The sequence below is a fragment of the Eptesicus fuscus genome, chromosome 7 (genome assembly GCF_027574615.1).
Source record: "Eptesicus fuscus isolate TK198812 chromosome 7, DD_ASM_mEF_20220401, whole genome shotgun sequence".
In the NCBI taxonomy this organism is placed as follows: domain Eukaryota; kingdom Metazoa; phylum Chordata; class Mammalia; order Chiroptera; family Vespertilionidae; genus Eptesicus; species Eptesicus fuscus.
In genome coordinates, this window is record NC_072479.1 from 57839985 (window position 1) to 57861342 (window position 21358).

Genomic DNA, 21358 nt, shown 5'->3' on the forward strand with positions numbered 1-21358 from the left:
CACCAGTGTGCTGGCTAACCTCTGGATATGACGGGGCAATTTTTCCTGCAGAAAAGATGACGAAATTCTTTTACAGGACAAGATCTCCAGTGCAGCCAAGGACCTGAGCAAAACAAAATCTCTCTTTGGGAACTCGCATGGCTTATAAACACAGACAATTAACCTTATACGTTATCTGGATTACCTCCTGATTCTAAAAAGTACTCAGAGGAGCTTACAGGGGCAATGGGGAGAATGAAAATTCATTAAGGAAACAAACATGCTGACGAATAAGAGATTCAGACATCAGTCACTGATGAATGAAACCCTGGGAGGAAGAGAGTCTCTAAGAAATGATGCTGAATTAGGACCTAAAGTTTTTACGTTGCTGGATGACCTAACATGCCAAGGGCACTAGATACCTTACTCAAAGGACAGCGAAAGCTCTGACAGTTCCAGCTGTCAGTCTAAGCCTCATTCTCCATCCACAACTCACAAATGGCAACCAGTGCAGCCACGGTCCATCCCAGGACTGTCCCTACTTAGCACACTCTGCTTCTGCTACGGTTGTTGGTATGCGCCTCATCTTTCCAGGCCCTTAGAAGAGCCCCCGTCTTCTACTCTCTGTATTTTTCCCCACAACCCCTGGCAGCAGGCTTTGCACGTTGTGGAGCTCAATGAACATTTGATGCGTGAAGACTGAATGGACGTTCTGCCTGACAGACGTTAACACAAGGGGGGTCCTGGGAGAGCCTTGTTCCCAGATGCTTGATTACCACCAGCCTGAGTCAGGCCACAGCGGCCCTGCAAGCTAGTGTGAGCTCCCCAGGGGCTCGAGCACGCCTGCCCACCCTTGTGACCCCCTAGGCTCCTGGGACGATTCTACACAGAGAATGGGATTTGTTTACTAATAACTGGCAGAGGCGTTCTCAGGAGCCACTGCCAGGCCTCATGGCAATGTAAGAATGCAACAACTCCCCAAAGCTGGAGGGACTTATGGATTGCTGTTAGTTGGCTCCATACCTGTCTCATGCTTTTTACTTCCCTGACACTGAGTGTAAAAAGTGATAAAAATGTTTGCTGAATAAACAGTGATGCGCAGAACTGTTAATGCTTTTAGCAGCTTATTTGGGTACCAGAGGGATGTGAGATTCCTGATCGATATCCTCAAATTCTGGGGTTGCTCACCCCTGAGAGGAGGAAGATAGTGGTTCAGGTTAGGGTGGACAGTGGAGGCAGCAAAAGTCATGGTGGGAGAGATTTGTTCCAAATCGCAGCTTCCCTAGGGCCATTGGGAGTGTGGCAGTGGATGTATCTGTCAGTTCTTGGAAGGTCCAGAAGAGGAAGGGATTTCTGGACTCCCATAGGTGTGCCACCTGACTCTCAGTGGTCCCCTGCTCGAGAAAGAGAGCAGGCCCAGTTCTCTTGGTCTATCCCAAGCCCACTCCTTAATTCTGAGCGCTCAAGTCTCAGCGTGTGGGGGGCAGAGGCCCTTCTACCACAAGGTGCTATCACCAGTTGCTAAAGGGAGTGCTGAAACCTCTAGTTAGGAGGGTCGCAGGCTGGCACCCTCTGGGGGAGCACCCATTTGCTTCACTTTAAGAGCAAAGGGTGACCTCCTCACCTCACTGAGGCACAGGGACAGCTCCTGGAAGGAGTCATGAACCGTGGAAGCTGCAGACCTTGTTGGGAAAGGGATGCATTTATAGAGCAGAGATCACTGCTGCTGCCGGGTGCTGGGCTCCTGTCATCCAAGGAAGAGGGTCCCATGCTGCTCTATTCTGGGTCCTGGCAGCACTCTATAGACAGCTCACCATGCAGTCAACAAGCCTATATCTAAATGCACCAACTCAGCCCCCAAATGCTCTACTTTCTTGGCACTTCTCAGCCCTCAGCAGGAACCGAATGCTCCATAGGCCCTGGTCCTACAATTCCCATTCGCCCTTTCTCTCAAATGCTGATGTGGGTGGGAGGAAAAGCTTTAGTCATTACACAGAATAAGAGACAATCACCACGGTTAGAAAAGCCAACAAGAAACAAGGGCTGGTGGGGTGAGAAATAGTTACAGGTGCAGCGGCCTCCACCCTGAAAAATAACTCGGGATGTAATGGCCACCAAGCCTTGGAGATGGTCTTGGAACCTGAAGGAAAAAAGGATTTTCTTAAGTTTGATGGTCACCATGGAAATGGCACTGTGGGGGAGAAGGGGCTTTGTTTGGGTGTGAGCTCCCCTCTCTCTGAGAAACCGACTGGCTCAGATCAGTCTGGTGTGAAGACCTGAGCTGGACGGAAGCGTCACGGGAACAGTCAGCAGGAGAGTCTACCTAGATCCCCCTCTACCTGCATCCCAGCAGCACCCACCTCATTCCCTCACCCCTCTCCTGGCAGCAGCAAGAGGGCATCCTGCTGTTTGGGACAAGAGCCTTCCTGTTCCCAGCCTAAAAAACAGGGGCCTTGATACCAAGGATTCCACTTCCCTTTCCGGATCTCTGAATTTTCTAAGCCAAACCACCAGGGTAAAGGGCTGGCTGGCTGGTCAGTCCCCGGAGCAAATGCATTCAGAGGTCCCTTCCCAAAGTGAAGATCTGACGGCTCTGAAAGCAACATACCCAGACCTACATCTATCTACATCTTGCCTTATACCCGGGGCCCCAGGCCGCTCCAGCCATTAGAAGAAGAAAAATCCCTGTTTTTGTTTTCCCGCCAGGAAGGGTGGGAAGTAGAAAGCAGGACACGTACAGCCACAATGAGGAAGTCCAGCCAGCACCAGGCGTTGGTGAAGAACTTGACGAAACCATAGGCTGTCCACTTGAGCAGCATCTCCAGGATGAAGATATAGGTGAAGACTTTGTCAGCGTACTCCAGCACGGTCCGGATGGTCCTCCTCTGCTCTATGTAGATGTCCTCGAAGGCCTGAAAGAGAGGCAGCCGCTGCCTGTGGTGCCTCAGGGTAGACAAGCCCCGCCCCCGGCCGCAGCTCCGCCCACCCGGGGCTGGCCTATTCAGCTTCCTGTCTCTTCCACTTTACTCCCCGGCTACACATGATTTTAAAAAAAAAGTTTTATTGAGCTGTACCATACAATTCAGCTATTTAAAGGGTACAATAGCTTTTAGCATGTTCACAGTTGTACATCTATCACCGCCATCAATTTCAGAATATTTTCATTGCCCTGAAAGCAAGCTCACTTCCTCTAGTTGTCACCCTCTCTCTCTCTCTCCTTAGTCCTCGGCAACCACTCACCTACTTCCTCCCTCTACAGACCTGCCCATTCTGGACACTTCACATAAATAAAATCGCTCACCGAGCCCAGTGTTTTCAGAGTTTGTCCATGTTGCAGCACACATCAGTACTTCACTTCTTACTGGTGAATAATATCCCAGTGAATGGCTACACCACATTTTGTTCGTCTTTCACCAACTGATGGACATTTGTGCCGTTTCTACTTTTTGGCTACTGTGAATGCTGCTGCCCTGGACGTCTGTGTGCAAGTTTTTATCTCTGGACATACTTTCATTTCCCTGGGAGATATATATATATATACCTACCTAGTAGTGGGATGGCTAGATCATATGGTAACGCTATGTTTAATTTTTTGAGGAACTGCCCAACTGTATTCCAAAGTGGCCGCACCATTTTTTAATATTCCCACCAGCAATGTGTAAGGGTTCCAATTTTTTCACAATCTTGCCAATACTATGTATTTATATGACAAAATACTTTCTCCTTTTAGCCCCTGACGTCACAGATACAGGTAGAGGGCCACAGAGCTGGGAGATAGTCAGGTAAAAAACGTTAGCACTACTTTCTTTCTCTGGAATTCCTGAATGAGGTAATTCTCTGATACAAAGGTCTGAGCACGTCCATGTGCAGAGTGGGAGACTGTACAAGTGTGGTGCTAAGAGAAGAGATCTCCTCAAGTGTGAAAAAGAAAGCCTGGGAGGTGGGGAGAAAGTCCCCTGTCACGCAAATGGGGGTGTGGGCCCTGAAGAGTTCCAGAAGGACACAACGGGGCTGCCTGCAGGCTCATCTTCCAAAGAGGAGGCAGGTGAACACCAGGTGTTCCGGTTCACTGGACAGTGGGGGCAGAGGTCATGGGTCCACAGTCCTCAGGATCTTGGTACAAATAAATCCCCTCAGTGAAAACAGCAACAGCTCCCATGTTGCTTCCCCTTAACTCCATTTGTAGAAATCCATTCTACAGCCCAGCCCAGGTGAGATGCCAAAAACTGATCTTCGTGTCACTGGAGGCTCTAACCCCCTTCCTCTGAGGCTTCATCACAACCACATTCTAGTCTTTACTGGGACAATCTAGCTGTGGCTTCACTTTGCTGTTCTTAAGTCTCATGCCTACTATTGCACGGGGCCTCGGGGACGGAGCCACGTATCCCGTTTTATTCCATCATGACACATAAACATTGTCACGGGTGAGTAGTAAACAAAGTTCAGAACATTTATCTCACCGCTGCCTTTTCTGTGGCGATGGGGAAGAGAAGGATCAGAGGATGGGGCAGGCTCCCTGTTAGGTTAGGTTTCTGTTTACTAGGTTTGAAGAAGGACGGCAACAATAACACAACACCTGTCTCCCACCATGGCCTTGGTCTGACCCCCCCTTTCCTGGAGGGCAGAGACCAGGCCGTCTGTCCCCGCGGTGCCCACGGCGCCCCAGGACGCGCTGAGTGAGTGCCTGCTGGTGCAGGAGAGGACTCAGGGGTGGGCAGGGCGGTGGCTCCCCTTCACTCAGACCAAGGACACAAGCCTCCATTTTTTGCCTCCAGGTTTCGTGCTGACACTTTGCTACAGACACCTGGTCCGGGGCACCCTTGGGCTCTTCTTTACCACAGATGACGGCCTCTGTCACCCCTTCTTATTCTACCGCACGTCAGCAGAACTTCTCAAGGCCTCGGTGGGACCTGTAACCCTGAATCTGGGGTTTCTCCCTGGTTATTGTCTTTGCTTCCAGATTAAGCCTTGATTCCACACCGACATAAGTGTGCCCACCTTCTTTAAAAACATTCCAAAAATCTTCAATAAGATGGAATAATCCCTTAATAAACAGAAGGAAAGCGTGTAGAGTCTCTGGTCCCTGCTGTCCTCAAATCTGTTCAACTGGGAAGCAGCCCCTCATCCCAGACCCTGTCCAGGTCTCCTCAGCTACAATCCAGCTCAGCGTGAAAGCAAACGCCAGAAAAAATGAGTCCTGGCAGGGGAGGAGCCTGTGTGTTCAGTGCCCTATAAGCCTCACTGATTAATGACCACGTACAACCACAGGACTAGAAATAACCCGTGTACCCGAGATCTAACACTCTAAATAGCTGCTAAGGCCCCAGGTTCTCCAAAGCCAGTAAGCTGTGAGGGGTGAGGGGGCGGAGGAACACTTCCTCCTCCATCCCTTGGGCAACTGAAAAGTAAAGAGCAGGAGATGTGGGGCATTAGATGAGAAAGGGAAGTTCATTTTAGGAAGGTGCTTAGGTTGGGGCAAGCCAAGCGGTGAGGACACTTGGTAATTTGAATTCTCGTCCTGATGAAAAGGCGGCCTTAGGGTGGAGAGTGATCATGCTGAGTCTCAAGATCAGGGTGTGGATAAGTGTGGATTCTAATCCCAAAGGCTCAAAGCACCAGCCAAAGCACTTCAACAGACCGTTATTCTCGGGCCCACAGCCAATCAGTGCTCTCGGAGATACTGGTCTTGGGCCCCAGGCAGTCTTTCCCACTAGTTCCTACAAACCCTTCCCCAGCCAATCCCTCATCATCTTCTCCCCTGGACCTCACCAGGGCGCCACTGCTGAGCAGAATCATGAAGATGATGAAGGTCTCAAACCAATTGTGCTCTACAATGAGGAAGCATGTTTTCCGCAGGATCCACCAAGACTTGCCCAGGCCTTCTTCGATGTTGACAGTGCAGCACTTGAATCGCCGGACACAACCTGGCACCAGGGGGAGAGGCAGGTCAGACCGTGAACATGCCCCACCCAGCCCTGCCCTCTCCTCTGTCTCCCAGCCCCACCACACAGCTGGGAGCACAGCAGACGAATCAGATCATCTGATGAAGAAATCCAGAGGCTCGCAGGGCCGAGGCCCTGCTGCAAGGCCGCCAGGGCCCCCTGGAGTTGGGAAGATGTCCCATAAAGTGAGGGAGGGAAAAGGGTACTCAGAGGCAGACAGAGCCATGACAGAAAAGGCCTTTCTAATGGAAATCTTTGGATTGATGCCAAGAGAAAGTGGACAAAGAGAAGTTAGAGCCCTGGCCAGTGTGGCTCAGTTGTTTGAGCACTGTCCCATGCAAAGGTTGCCGTTTCAATTCCAAGTCAGGGTACACGCCCAGGTTGTAGGCTCACACCCCAGTAGGGGGCATGAAGGAGGCAGCCAATCAATATGTCTCTCTTGTCGTTGTTTCTATTTCCCCCTCTCTTCCTCCCTCTATAAAATCAATAAAAACATATTAAAAAAAAAAAAAAAAAAGATTGCCTGGCCAGCATGGCACAGTGGTTGAGCATTGACCTATGAACCAGGAGGTCATGGTTCAATTCTCAGTCAGGGCATATGCCCAGGTTGCAAGCTTGATCCCCCGTGTTGGGTGTGCAGGAGGCAGCCTATCAATGATTCTCTCTCATCACTGATGTTTCTTATTTAAAGAAAGAGAGAGAGAGAGAGAGAGAGAGAGAGAGAGAGAGAGAGAGAGAGAGAAAGAGAAAAAGAAAAGAAAAAGCCTGGCCAGTTTTCCTCAGTGGTTAGAGCGTTGGGTCATGACTTCAATTCCAGTGAAGGGAATGCAACTCAGTTGCAGGCTTGATCCCTGGCCCTGGTTGGGGCACATGCACGAGGCAACCAATCAATGTGTCTCTCTCACATCAATGTTTCTCTGTGTCACTCCCTCTCCCTTCTATTCTCTTTAAAAATCAGTGGAAAAATGGGAAAAATATCTTTGGGTGACGATTAACAAAAAAGAAAAAAATGTTAGAGAATAGTCTGAGCAGGGCTCAGAGAAACCAAGATGGCAGCATAAGGTATACACCTGTACGTGCTGCCTCTCACAACCACACCAAAACTACAACTAAAAGACAAAAATGACCATCACCCAGAACCACGGGAAAGCTGGCTGAGTAGAAGTTCTACAACTAGAAGGAAAGAAAAACCTGCATTGAGACCGGGTAGGACGTGCAGAGGTGCGGAAAAGCAGAGGTACGGAGGTGCACGAATCGGGCTGGCAACTGGGTGTGCTGTTTTTTTCAATAGGAAAGGAGATACAAGCTCCGACTGCTCTGAACTCCAGTTTCCGGTGAGACTCTGGGGACCCAGACTCCTATGGGGAGAAACTGGACTGTCTGGCATCAGGTCAGAAAGTGAGGGTGGCTTTCTCGCAGAGGTGCTCACAGGAATCATTGTTTACTGCGCTGGGGCGTGGGACGCGGAGACGCGCAGACACAGAGACACAGAGACGGCTGACTGGCAGCCATCGCTGTTTGCTACACTCTGGTGATTCCCTGAGACCCCGCCCCACCCAATTTACAAACCCACCCAAACTGTGCGCAATGGCTTTTGTATATGAATGGCCTGCCCTTTCGCAGCTTAACCTAACAAACTGCAGCTGGGTTAGACAGCGCCAAAACTTCCAAACCCCAAACAAAGAGGAGAAATCTGCAGATCTCCCTGTAGCTCCTGCTGGGTGGCCTCAGGCAGTAGATGACTTGCACTTCCTTAGAGATCCAGGAGCCAGTGTACCTAGTGGTCAGTGTGAGACGATACCAGATTTCAACTCCTCACATCCATAAGTGACACACTTAAGAGGCAGACTCAGTGAGCACCAAAGCCCCACTGAAACAAGTCCTGCCCCATAAGGGTGTCTCCAGCACAGCAGTTCTTCCATTATAGACACAGCTGGTCCTCACAACCAATTGGCCTGGAGGTCAATTCCTCCCAGTGTACCAATAGCAATCAAGGCTTCACTACAACAAGACTGTGCACCCAGCCCACAAAAGGGTGCACCAAGAGTGTCCACCTCAGGTGATTGGGGAGGCTGAGCCACTGGGCCCTATAGGTCACCTACCACACAAAGCCACTCCATCAACACAGGGAAGCAGCCAAAATGCGGAGACAAAGAAACATGTCACGAATGAAATAAATGGAGGAAAGCAAACTACTGGATATAGAGTTCAAAACCACAGTTATAAGGTTACTCAAGAATCTTCTAGAAACCTCTGAGAAACTTAGTGAGACCTTCAAGGATCTTAATGAGAATGCCAAAAAAATGGAAAAGGACCAGTCAGAAATTAAGCATACACTGTCTGAAATAAAGAATAATATACAGAAATTCAACAGTAGACTAGAGGACCCCAAGAATCAAACCAAAGATTTGAAATATGAGGAAGCAAAAAACACCCAACCAGAAAAACAAAAAGAATAAAATATATGAAGATTGTGTAAGGAGCCTCTGGGACAACTTCAAGAGTAACAACATCTGAATTATGGGGGTGCCAGAAGAAGAGAGAGAGCAAGATACTGAAAACCTATTTGAAGAAATAATGACTGAAAACTTTCCCTACCTGGTGAAAGAAATAGACTTACAAGTCCAGGAAGCGCAGAGAACTCCAAACAAGAGGAATCCAAAGAGGACCACTACAAGACACATCATAATTAAAATGCCAAGGGCAAAAGACAAAGAGAGAATCTTGAAAGCAGCAAGAGAAAAACAGTTAGTTACCTACAAGGGAGTACCCATACGAATGTCAGCTGATTTCTCAACAGAAACTATGCAGGCCAGAAGGGAGTGGCAAGAAATATTCAAAGTGATGAACAGCAAGAACCTACAACCAAGATTACTCTACCCAGCAAAGCTATCATTTAGAATTGAAGGTCAGATAAAGAGCTTCACAGACAAGAAAAAGCTAAAGGAGTTCATCACCACCAAACCAGGATTATATGAAATGCTGAAGGGTATTCTTTAAGAAGAGGAAGAAGAAGAAAAAGGTAAAGATAAAAATTATGAACAACAAAGTGACAAGAAATACATATCTATCAACAAGTGAATCTAAAAATCAAGTGAATAAAAAATCTGATGAACAGAATAAACTGGTGAATATGATAGAATCAGGGGCATAGAAAGGGAGTGGACTGATAATTCTCAGGGGAAAGGGGTGTGAGGGGTGAGGGAAGAGATTGGACAAAAATCTTACACCTATGGATGAGGACAGAGGCGGGTGGGGGAGGGGTAAGGACATGGAGCAGGGGGGGAATCGGGTGGAGGGGAGCTATGGGGGGAAAAAAGAGGAACATCTGTAATAATCGGAACAATAAAGATTTATTAAAAAAAAATAGTTTGAGCAGGGAAAACAGTATCAACTGCCCTCAAAATGATGAGGTGGGGAACAATGTTCTTCAAGAGAGCCACTGAGTTCCACCCTCTCATACAACCACTATCCTTAGCGACAATGTAAGCAGCAAGTGCCCGTGCCCCATCCCCTCCTTGTCCCCCACCTTCTGTGAAGCAAGCTTCTGGGTCCAAGTATTCCTCAGGCTGTTCCACTGGGACCTCTTCTACTTCTGGCTTGATATCAATGGTACTTCCTTCAGAGGAGCTAGTATCATCCAGTTTCTAGATATGCAAGGAAAAGGGAGATCAAGGTCAAGAGACTCTGCAGCAACATGTCCACTCTCCACTGACTGACTACTCCATACCTCTGGTGTGGATGATGTACTAGCTATAATTTTTCTCCTCAATTCTTACTCTAAAGTCATCATCATCCAACTCATGATGGGCAAACAATTACCACAGGGCCTTCAAAACCTCTGTCAGGATGTGATATAATATTAGAACGCACTCACAGATGACAGTAACCCACCCTAAACAAATGTGGCCATAGGCTGGTCTCAGGGATTCCGCTCAAACAGATTAATGGCAGGGAACTACTTGAGGGTGTACTCCAGCCTCTGACCTAGACGATCCAGGAGCTATGGAGATAAATCCAGGAACACCTCCGGAATCTAGGTCACCTAGGGAAGGCCTAGAATGGCAATGGGCCGGGGGAGGGGGGGGTGAGCTGGCTATTCCAGATTCTCGCTACAAAGCCCATAGCTGAACCAAACATCTGGAGCTGACAGAGCCCTGCTTGTTCTCACACAGGATCAAGGTTGGTTTCTAGGCTGGGACCTTACATCTTTGCTGCCTTCAGGATCTGATTCGCTGCTAACGTCCTCTGTGTTGACGTTCTCAAAATCGGACTCGCCTACAGCAATGGGCACCCGCACAGTTAAGTTAGGGTTGTTGATGAAGGACATGTGGTCCTCATCAATAATGTACTTCTCCACGCTGCTGCCAATGCCACTGGTGGTGCCATTGCCATTCTTCTGGAAGTCACCATTCCGGTGGATGTCTGCACCAGTGTGGTTGGCGATGCAGTTGGCCTTCTTATCGTACTCGTCCAGAGGTTTCACTTCATCGGCCTCACGCTGCTTGAAGTGGGCCTGCATGAAGGCATGCACTTTCACTTTGGTCCAAGCCACACCCTTCTTGATACGGATGACTGAGATCTGTAGGTTGTTCATTTCCCCATCATCATCCGTGGCTGCCAGATTGTCTGCACTGAAGGAGCTCAGGAGCAAGGCCAGAAACAGGTTCAGCACCTGTACCAGTAGCATTAGGAAAAAGGAGAGTGAATGCAGCATAGTATTAGGTAAGTTATCCATTAAACTAGGAAACTGGCAGCCTACAGACTTATGTAACACACTCAAGAATTTATATTGAGTTTTGCTTGGCCCACATAGTGTTTTAAATGCTCATGTGACTAGGTGAGCACTGTGTTTGATTTTTGGTTGTAATATAAGGAGTTTAGCACCTCTTTTCTTGGTTCTTTTATAGTTTTACATATACTAGTATATATATATGTATGTGTGTGTGTGTGTGTACCTTGGTTACCTTTTTTATTAACAGAAAAAAAAAGTCTGTGTCCATTTTGGAAGAAAATCCCCCCAAAATAAAACCAAAAAGGTAAATATGAATTACCAGGGAATATCAAAGAGTGCATAAATGCCAAATGCTCATGAGCAGTAGATGCCTTGGAGGACCCATGTTAGAAAAAATAGGCTTGGAGAGCCCTACTCTCATACAACAAACCAAGAAGGTAGAACTAAAATACATTTCATGTCATCTCATTTTAAAAATTAATTTTGTTTTCCTAACATTTATCAAAATAAAATAGTTTTACAAGACAGGGATGGTTCTGTTGTATATCTAAGAGTTAAGCCACTGGATACAAGCTTTCTTTCTTTCTTTCTTTCTCTTTTAATTTCCTGTTTTACTATATTGGTCATTAAGGTTCATTATTTTTATTAAAACTTATTTTGAAAAGTGGGAGAGGTGTTCACTTCCTGATTTATACTTGGCCCTTAATTTGTCACACTTCTGAAGAGTAAGGCATATATTTTAAGTGGAGATAATAGTATGTACAGAGTGGGAGGATGGAAACAATACATGAAATATACATATCTGGATTATCTGGGCCATCTGTAGAATTAAAAAGGAGCATGTTGGTAATATTGGGGGGGGGGGTGAACTGGAGAGGGCTTTGAAGGCCAAATTGAGGGATTTGAATTTTAATCGGATCCACTATTGGTTCTTGAGCAAAGGAGTCACAGATGATTATATAGATTTTAGAAAGCCACTCCTTAGGAACTAGGAGTTAGGAGACATATTTGCATGAGTTGATAAGGGTCTGGATTAGGCTATAGTGATGTCAAATCTTAGAATGCACAAGAATCTCCTGTGGTGGGATGTTTGTTAAAACTACATAGTTCCTTGGCCTCACCTGAGATTCTGATCCAGTAGATCTGGTGTAGGGCCTGGGACTTGACCTTTTTAATGAGTGAAACTTGGGTGGTTATGATGTTGGTGGTCTTCTAGAAATCCCGGGTGGGTTATAGAAATGGAAAGGGAGGGGCAGATCTTAGACTATGAAGAAAGATGTATATACAGAAAAGGAAGGAAGATGTATGAAAGACATCCAACATTTACTGGGAATGGGGAGAAAAGAGTCAGAAGAGACTTATAGTTACAGATTCCTAGAGACTAGAGGAGCAGAAGCAGTGAGCAAAGGGGAACCTGGGAAGGTGTCATCAGAAGAAGAAATAACAGGTGGCTTTCTCGTGCGCTCAGGGATCTGTAGACAGTCATGGAGAGCTGTCCTTGAGACAACTGAGAATGGGAGACTAGAGAAAGTAGGGTGAGTCAGGGCTGGTAAATGCTGATCCTACTCCATACTAGTAGGTAATAGCTGTGTTCACTGAAGGAGTGGAAAAACTAGAGGGATTAGGACTGAGGGAACCGTGGTTGGGTATGGAGAAAGGGAGAGATTAAAACAAAAAACATTACAGAAGAGGTGGCTATAGCTGTTTCAGAGGCTGGTGAGTAGGAACCCTCTACTGTAATGCTTCTCTACCACAGAACAGGGAAGAGAACTAACATGGATGAGCTTACAAGGGATCCTCTGAGTGTGCCTTCTTCCAATCCTCCTTCCTCTACACTTACAAGTGGGATTCGGCCTGATCTGAGAAATGGGTGCTCCCATGCACTTTAGTATGCATGTCAATTATCTGGGGATCTTGTTAAAAATGCAGATTCTGATTCAGCAGTTCTGGGGTGGGGCCTAAGTTCTGCATTTGTCACACACTCTCAAGTGATCTCATTGTTGCTGGTCCTCAGATCACACTCTGAGGAACAAGGTGTTAAAATCTGTCGGTGAGTGCTCTATACACAGAGGAAGAAAACAGCAGGCAGACAGGTCGAAGTAGAGCAAGAAAGCAATCTGTCGTTTTTACAAATTAAATAAAACCCTAAGATGGGTTAGGTCAGTGGTTCTTAATGTAGGGCAATTTTGCCAACTAGGGGGCAATGTCTGGAAACATTTTTGGTTGTCACAACTTGGGGTTGGGGTCACTACTGGCCAGTGAAGAAGAGAGGCCAGGGATGCTGCTAAATATTCTACAATAACACAGGACAGTCCCACAACAAAGAATTATCTAACCCAAAATGTCAATAGTGTCAAAGTTGAGAAATTCTGGCTTAGAAGACAGAAACTTTTGTAGTAGAAAGAGTATAGAGTTTGATGTCTAGGATCTAATACAAGCCCTGACATTTATCAACTATGTGAGTTTCAGAAAAGTCACTTTGCCGAGTTTATTTCCATAACTATGAAAAATGTTGGCAGGTTGTGGGGCTTATGACTCAGTAGGCCTCTGTAAATAGCAGCTTCCTTTCCTTATTTGTACCTTAGAGTTCTTGGGCCAAGAAAGAATAAAAACCAACACAGACATGGAAGATACTAGGAGGACTAAGCAGACTGGACTTCTAGGCTAAGATAAGATGTACAAGTTAGTACTAACCACCAAGTTGCCAATAACCATGACCATCATGAAGACAATGAGGCACATGGCCTGGCCTGCCACCTCCATGCAGTCCCACATGGTCTCGATCCACTCCCCGCACAACACTCGAAAGACAATGAGGAAGGAATGAAAAAAGTCATGCATGTGCCACCGAGGGAGTTCACAGTCCTGGTTGATCTTGCAGACACACTCTTTGTAGCTCTTTCCGAAGAGCTGCATCCCCACCACAGCAAAGATGAAGACAATAATGGCCAGCACCAGCGTCAGGTTGCCCAGGGCACCAACTGAATTTCCAATAATCTTAATCAGCATGTTCAGGGTGGGCCAGGATTTGGCCAATTTGAAGACTCGGAGCTAAGGGAACAAACAAACAAACAAACAAACAAAAAACAAGTGATACTCCATCCATTTTCTTACCACATGGCTAAAATAAAAGCATAAAACATTAATAAGATCAGCTTAAATTTACTGAGCACCCTTGGGAAATTCCCAGGACTTTCTAACAGTCTTGGACTAAAATGGGAGAAACTGAGGAACAAAATAAGGGAAAACTGATTAATTTTACAGTAAGTGAAAGATTTAGAAGTAGGAACCACAAATACTGGCTTTAGTCACTGAGCCAACCTACTTTTTAAAAAAGCCATACATGAACATATCTTCTTCCTATTAATTTTCCCTCAATTTCTCAAGGGACATATCAAGGAAAACGTGATATGTAGTGAACCAAAAGATTAGTACGGTAAGGACAGTGACAATAAATTATCTGTCACCTTAAAAAAGCATTTAAAACTTCTAAATAGCTGCTTTTTTGCTTGCCAATAAATAATCAATGGATGATATGAAACTTTGCGACATGTTTGGAATAATTTGGAAGGAAAGCACAACCTCCAAGAAGAGGCGGTTCCACATGTGAAACATCTTCTGAAAAGGGACTATACCTAGTACAGGGTGGGGCAAAAGTAGGTTTACAATTGTTTGTATGGAAAATAATACAATTAATAAATAATAATACAAGAATACACTGTGTTTCATGTACTCACAACTGCAAACCTACTTTGCCCCACCCTGTGTTGATATCAATTCAGAGGAAGGAACTTTTGTATGTCAATCATGAAATTTCTATATTCTATATTCGTTCATGTGAACAGATTACAAGGTCTTGGCTAACAGCTGAGAATGCATAAAGACTATGAATGGAATGATAATAATGAGGTTATCATCAGATGTCATAAGTTAACAACTAAAAGATAATGTAAAGGGAATTCTAGTAGAAGCAACAGCATTGATTTAAACATTTTTATTTTATTTTATTGAAAACTTTAGTCTTATCTGAGGGTTCAAGATTTACCAGATATTGCTCTGTGTATACATGGGTCACTCATGTTTTCTCCTCTTGACTGGCTTCTAATTTATTAAGAATATTAGTGCTAAGCCTTCTATGTTTTAATCCTGCTTCTCATTTTGTAGATAATGAGAACTGTTCTCAAAAAGTCTACTGTGGGCTGGATCCTAACCAAAGCCTAGTAAGCAGAGGTTCCAGAAACTTGGCAGATGTTAAATTTGTGACTTGAACTGAATGAGATCTCTATTTTACAAGTATTTCTACTCTATTCCAATTCTCTTACTTAGATATGCTGACTATCCTGATGAAAAAAACCTTAAGTTCTTTCAGCTGCAAGGGCACAGGTATCTTCCCATAGGGAGAGAGAAACCTAAGCCAGTTCTGATGCTTTGTCTGAGCGGGATCCGCAAAGCTTCTCAAGGGACTCAGCACATCACTTATGCTTATGCTAATGGGAAATTATTCTGAAGATATTGTTGCTATTCTTTCAGAGTCATTTTAGTAATTACACGTTAACTTCTTTAAATACATTAATTTAAAAAATCCGTCTTAGTTAATGCTATGGAAAACAAAGCCAAAGTTCAACAGCTAATTTCAATATTTATTTTTTAAAGATTATTTTATTTTCATTTTCTGGAAGGAGTCACCAAAATAGAAGAAATGAGGAAAGCCATCTTTGAAAAAGGAGGACTTTTTGCCATTTCAGAGAGTTGTTCGGATAAAGAAATAGGTTCACAAGCAAATCCAAATAGGATCTCAGAATGTCCTTGGAGCCATCCTTCATTTTTTACATTAATCATTACCTTATGAGGAACTTCCTAAAATTGATGTCTGTTTGTTGATTGATTTTAAAAACTAACTTCTATATTAGGTGTTTAGCAGGACCATTTTCAAGATTTTATTAGCTAAGCCAATAAACAGCCAACTGGAACTGGGAGTAGAATATAGCTAAGGATTTTAAAAAATCAAATTAACTTATGCAAAACTCTTCCTAGTATTTGCAAGATAGGAAACGTAAAAAGAAATCGGAGAAATGTGGAATACCAATCGGAAAGATCGCAGCACCGAAAGCCCCTCCACATCTGCTAGACTCAGTTCCATTAAACTGAGGGAGACAATAAATCCGTCAAAAATGTTCCAACCTTCTTGGAAATAATAGTAGGGATCCATGGCTATGAGCTTCAGAAACATTTCCGCTGTGAAAATTCCAGTGAAAACCTGAGGGGGGAACGCATGGGTTAAGAAAAAGAAATAACAGGAGAATGGCTTTATCACCATCTTTGAATATAATCTATCCAAGAAGCCTTACGAGCCAGCCTTGGTTAGATTCTGCATTGGAGGAATCAGTATCTGGATGTCCCATGACCGTGCCACATGATGCAGGAAAGTCTTACTTTTATTTTTACTTTTTAATATATTTTTACTGATTTCAGAGAGAGGAAGGGAGAGGGATAGAGAGATGGAAACATCAATGAGAGAGAAACACTGATCAGCTGCCTCCTGCAAGCCCCCCTACTGGGGACTGATTCCACAACCCTGGCATGTGCCCTGATAGGGAATTGAACCACTGACCACCTCTTGGTTCATGGGTCAATCAATGTGCAACCACTGAACAACACTGGCTTCCTTCCTTCCTTCCTTCCTTCCTTCCTTCCTTCCTTCCTTCCTTTTAAATATTTTTTATTCACTGATTTTTAGAGAGAGGAAGAGAGAGAGACAGAGACATTGATTTTGTTGTTCCACTTATTTATTGGTTGCTTCTTGTATGTGCCCTGATGGGGGATTGAACCCAATAACCTTCGCGTATCTGGACAATCCTCTAACCAACTGAGCTACCTGGCCAGGGCCTTATCTTCCTCTTGAATGAAGTACTCAGCCCTAATGTTTCCATCTTTGTTGCCAGAACCACCCAAATCACATTATTTAAACGTAGCTGAACAATGATTCTAAGCAATGAGAATACCACACAGGTGACTGCTTCTAAAGAGTCGGCAGTCATTTGAGTACGTATGCATGGGACGTTTGCCTAAATAAATAAATAAATAAATCACTCCTTGTTTTATAATTATATTGGGAAAATATAGCGTTATTTCTGATTTGATATTATGTCTTATCAAATGTAAACATATGCTACAGGATTTCTTGTTTTAAACAGTAAAGCAATAGAACATTGCTAAAAGTGTACAAAATACAGGAAAAACATCCATAGTCTCACCACCTTGCATCCAACTATCCGTTTTATATATCCCCTTTCTGCTTTTTTCAGATGCGCACACATTTTGGCAAAGTTGTGAAATCGCTGTTACGTGTCTCCCACTCCGCTGCCTGACAGAGCACCTTGTGCTGCCTAATGCCTCTGTGTCCCACGGGCTTAGTCACATGACAGGCGGTAGGAAGTAAAATGCCAGGAACAAACCAGTTCCCTCGCTCCACGCTAACCTCGTGATGTCAGACTCTTACCGAATAGTATGGATTTTAGAGGTGAAGACTTTAAATGCAATAGATTTAAAACTGACAATAAATTAGTACTTATAACCACCTGGTTACCAAATTTACACAGGAAGGAGTTTAAGAAAAATGTTAAAGAAAAGGTCTGAGGAGAGAATTAAAAATAGTGAAAAGTAGCCGAAACCGGTTTGGCTCAGTGGATAGAGCGTCGGCCTGCGGACTGAAGGGTTCCAGGTTCGATTCCGGTCAAGGGCATGTACCTTGGTTGCGGGCACATCCCCAGTGGGGGGTGTGCAGGAGGCAGCTGGTTGATGTTTCTCTCTCATCGATGTTTCTAACTCTCTATCCCTCTCCCTTCCTCTCTGTAAAAAATCAGTAAAATATATTTAAAAAAAAATAAAAACAGTGAAAAGTACCTAGATTACAGATATTGTGGAAATATACTGAATTGATGTATAGAAATTTAAAAAACCCCAGAATGACTTGAAGGATAAATATCAAAATAGATTAAGTGGGCTACCAGTTTTTGGGGTCCATATACTTTTTTGTGGCTCCCCATTTTTCTACATTGCAGATACAGTACTAGTATTCTTTTTTTAAAAAATACATTTTTATTGATTTTTTACAGAGAGGAAGGGAAAGGGATAGAGAGTTAGAAACATCAATGAGAGAGAAAAACATCGATCAGCTACCTCCTGCACAACCCCTACTGGGAATGTGCCCACAACCAAGGTACATGCCCTTGACCGGAATCGAACCTGGGACCCCTTCAGTCTGCAGGCCGACGCTCTATCCACTGAGCTAAACCAGTCATGGCTACAGTACTAGTATTCTAAAATGGAAAGAAAATATTACCTGAAGAGATCCACTTAGGCAAAATCAAAGTTCATAAGGCAAGCTAAGTATCTACAGATAAAACATCCTGCTAAGCGAGGTCAGGGAAAGTTAGGGCAGCTAGTCAATTCCGGACATACATTTCACCCTTGGTGTAAACCCATCAAAGGTTTCTCTACACAGACATGTCCGTCTGCTTAATGCACCCCACGTGGAAGCTGCATTTGCTGTCCCACTGGTTCCTGGTGAACACACAGGAAGTGCCCGGTAATAAGCACTGGCTGACTGACTACGGAGCATCCATAGTGTGGGAACGTGGTCCCTATGAGAAAATCAACAATGGCACAGTTCTGTGGGGCTGCCTTCCAGTGGGGTGAATGGCCCCCAGACACCTGGCACGAATGTCTAGGCCAGAGGCCAGCAACCCTGTGGTTTCAACACAGTGTGCTGCCATCATTTGGGGTTTGGGTGAAAACAAATTTGCAACCATTGGCTGCATGAAGAAATGACATTTTTTTTTTTTTTTTAAACAGAAGAGTAGATTCTTATTTGCTCTGAGATACGCTTCTTGAAGCGGATAAAGAAGAATTATACGAGTAAGCAGTGAATCAACAACTGTACACAAATGTCCCTCTCGTGAATGTCATCAAATATTCATCTAGGAATTTATGTTCTAATGCAGCAGTTCTCCAGGTGTAGTTGAGGATCCCTGGGGTCCCTAAGACCTTTTCAGAGGGTACGAGGTCCTCCCTTTTGCAACTGTGTGAGGCCAGGTTTTCTTCTTATGCTTCAGCCAAAACAATACATTACCAAGGACTGAATACATAAGTAGATAAGAGAATCTAACTATCTCCTATTAAACCAGACATGAAAGGTATTTGCAAAAATGTCAAACAATGCCTTTTTTTTTCCTTAGAAAATATAACTTTATCCCATAAAATATGTTATTTATGTAATTACATAATGGGTACATTGTTGTGATTTTAAATATTTAACCCTTTGCACTCACTTGCTTTTTTCTCAAGCTGCTACCGATGCTAACCATGTCAAGTCACACTCAACATCCGAGTGCAAAAGGTTAAGATTCTCATTGGCTTCAATTTCAAAAATGGTAAATACCAATAGATATAACTATCATAAACAAAAGCTTTTCAGCTCTTTTTAAGAGTGTAAAGGGGTCCTAAGACCAAAAAAGATTGAGAACTGCTGTTCTAATAGAATGTTCTGAATTCAGAGTTGGCATATCTTTTTATTTGGAGCAAACCCCAGACTTTTGAAAAGTATTTAAAAAGAGGTATGCATAAGAGGCTACAAGGACACAGATGAAAGAAAAATTAAAACATAAAAAGAATTCCTTAAGGGTGAAAATCTAGCTAAGCTGTGGTTAAGCTGTAGTCAAGAAATGATGTGTATTTGGTAAAGAAGGGCAATAACTTTTTCCTTTTTTTGCTTAGAATCTCCGAAATTAAACTTACATGCCCTTCCTTCCATATTCCCAACCCCTCAAATGGTTCAGTCCTAAATCCCTCGGGTGGGCGTCCACGTGGAGGGAGGCCGGTGCCAGGTGCTGGGGCCTAAGCAGGGCACCTGTGCACGGGAGCAGCCCAGTGTGAGGCGTTCAAGTCTAAGTGGGGTAAGGGAAACCAGAATGTGTGGAGTGGCCTGGCCTGGGTGTCAGAGCCTGAGAAGTATGAGGAGGGGTCCACAGGGAGGACACCGGTGTGGGAGCTGGAGAGCCCAGCCTAGGGAGTCAGAGCCTGAACAGTGGCAGGGCCCAGCTGTCAGAGGTAACAGTGGCTTTTGATCATGTAAGTTAACATAGTAAAGACAATGGCAACCAGGTTTCTTTTTGTTAGATAAGGAGCTACAAACATAGAAAGGAGAAAACCAGAATGAATCCTGCAGTGCTGGGTTAGAATTGGAAGTGACAGCATGAACTCATGGTGTTCAGTATATACAGTTAGCTTGAGAGCAACAGCTAGCCCTGCACTGAGAGGGCCTAGGCCTGCATACTGCTCCAGTAGATCCTCCCTTCTAAATATCATTTTCTACTAAACCAGGGCTCCTTGGGAAATGGCTGATTCCAGGCCTGAGGCAGAAAAAAGATAAAATTAGCTTGGGAAATCTTGTGATACCAGAAAACAAGTAAGTAATGAGGATGGGATGAAAGGACCCAGAAACCAACCTGAAAGGACTCCCACTGGCCCAATCTGGAATGGTGTAAACACCGAAGTAAATGACAGTAACAGGTTATAACCCACTGGATAACACTGAAAACCATGAGTCCATACTGATATCCTATATAATAAAGAGGTAATATGCAAATTGACCATCACACCCTCACACAAGAGGGCCACCCCCATGTGGTCACAAGATGGCCTCCACAAGATGGCCGGCAGGGGGGGTAGTTGTGGGCGATCAGGCCAGCAGGGGAGGGCAGTCGTGGGTGACCAGGCCAGCAGGGGAGGGCAGTTGGGGGCAACCAGGCCAGCAGGGGAGGGTAGTTAGGGGTGATCAGGTTGGCAGGGGAGGGCAGTTGGGGGTGACCAGGCCTGCAGGGGAGGGCAGTTGGGGGTAACCGGGCCAGCAGGGGAGGGCAGTTGTGGGCAACCGGGCCTGCAGGGGAGGGAGGGCAGTTGCGGGGAACCAGGCTGTCAGGGGAGGGCAGTTAGGGGCGACCAGGCCAGCAGGGGATGGCACTTAGGGGTGACCGGGCTGGCAGGGGAGGGCAGTTGGGGGCAATTGGGCCGGTAGGGGAGCAGTTAGGCGTCAATCAGGCTAGCAGGGGAGTGTTTAGGGGGTGATCAGGCTGGTAGGCAGAAGTGGTTAGGGGCAATCAGGTAGGCAGGCAGGTGAGTGGTTGGGAGCCAGCAGTCCCAGACTGTGAGAGGGATCGGGCCTAAACCAGCAGTCGGACATCCCCTGAGGGCTCCTAGATTGGAGAGGGTGCAGGCTGGGCTGAGGGACACACCCCTCCAATGCACAAATTTCATGCACCGGGCCTCTAGTAAATAAATAAAGGAGTGAATCAAAAATTTAATGAAGAACAGAAAATTCAGATAGTTTTAAAGTACCTTCATCACAAATACTTATTAATTATAAATGGTAAAGAGTAACTTTACAGGGGAGAAGCCTGGCAGGCACCTCCTCAACCAAGTCACCAACATCACCAGTAATGACACAAATGAGAAGTGTGTGCCACCTGGCAGATGCAACGAGAAGACAGCCTCACTTGTGTGATATTCCTGCCAAATGCATAGTTTGAGCCTAATCGTGAGGAAGCATCAGACAAACCCAAACTGAGCGAATTCTACAAAACATCTGGCCTGTAGTCTGCAGAACTGTCATGGTCATGAAAGTCAAAGGAAGACTGAGGAACTC

General features: G+C 45.1%; 1 protein-coding gene across 1 annotated transcript in view; it reads right to left on the minus strand.

Annotated features, from left to right (window-relative positions):
- SCN8A (sodium voltage-gated channel alpha subunit 8) overlaps positions 1 to 21358 on the minus strand; it is a 121421-nt gene that overhangs the window by 22191 nt on the left and 77872 nt on the right. The window contains exons 14-19 of the mRNA XM_054719070.1: positions 15740 to 15913; positions 13351 to 13707; positions 10129 to 10596; positions 9451 to 9568; positions 5749 to 5903; positions 2718 to 2891 (exon numbers count right to left, since the gene is read on the minus strand). Of these exons, the coding sequence (XP_054575045.1) occupies positions 2718 to 2891; positions 5749 to 5903; positions 9451 to 9568; positions 10129 to 10596; positions 13351 to 13707; positions 15740 to 15913 (1446 nt within the window). The remainder of the gene's footprint in view (positions 1 to 2717; positions 2892 to 5748; positions 5904 to 9450; positions 9569 to 10128; positions 10597 to 13350; positions 13708 to 15739; positions 15914 to 21358) is intronic.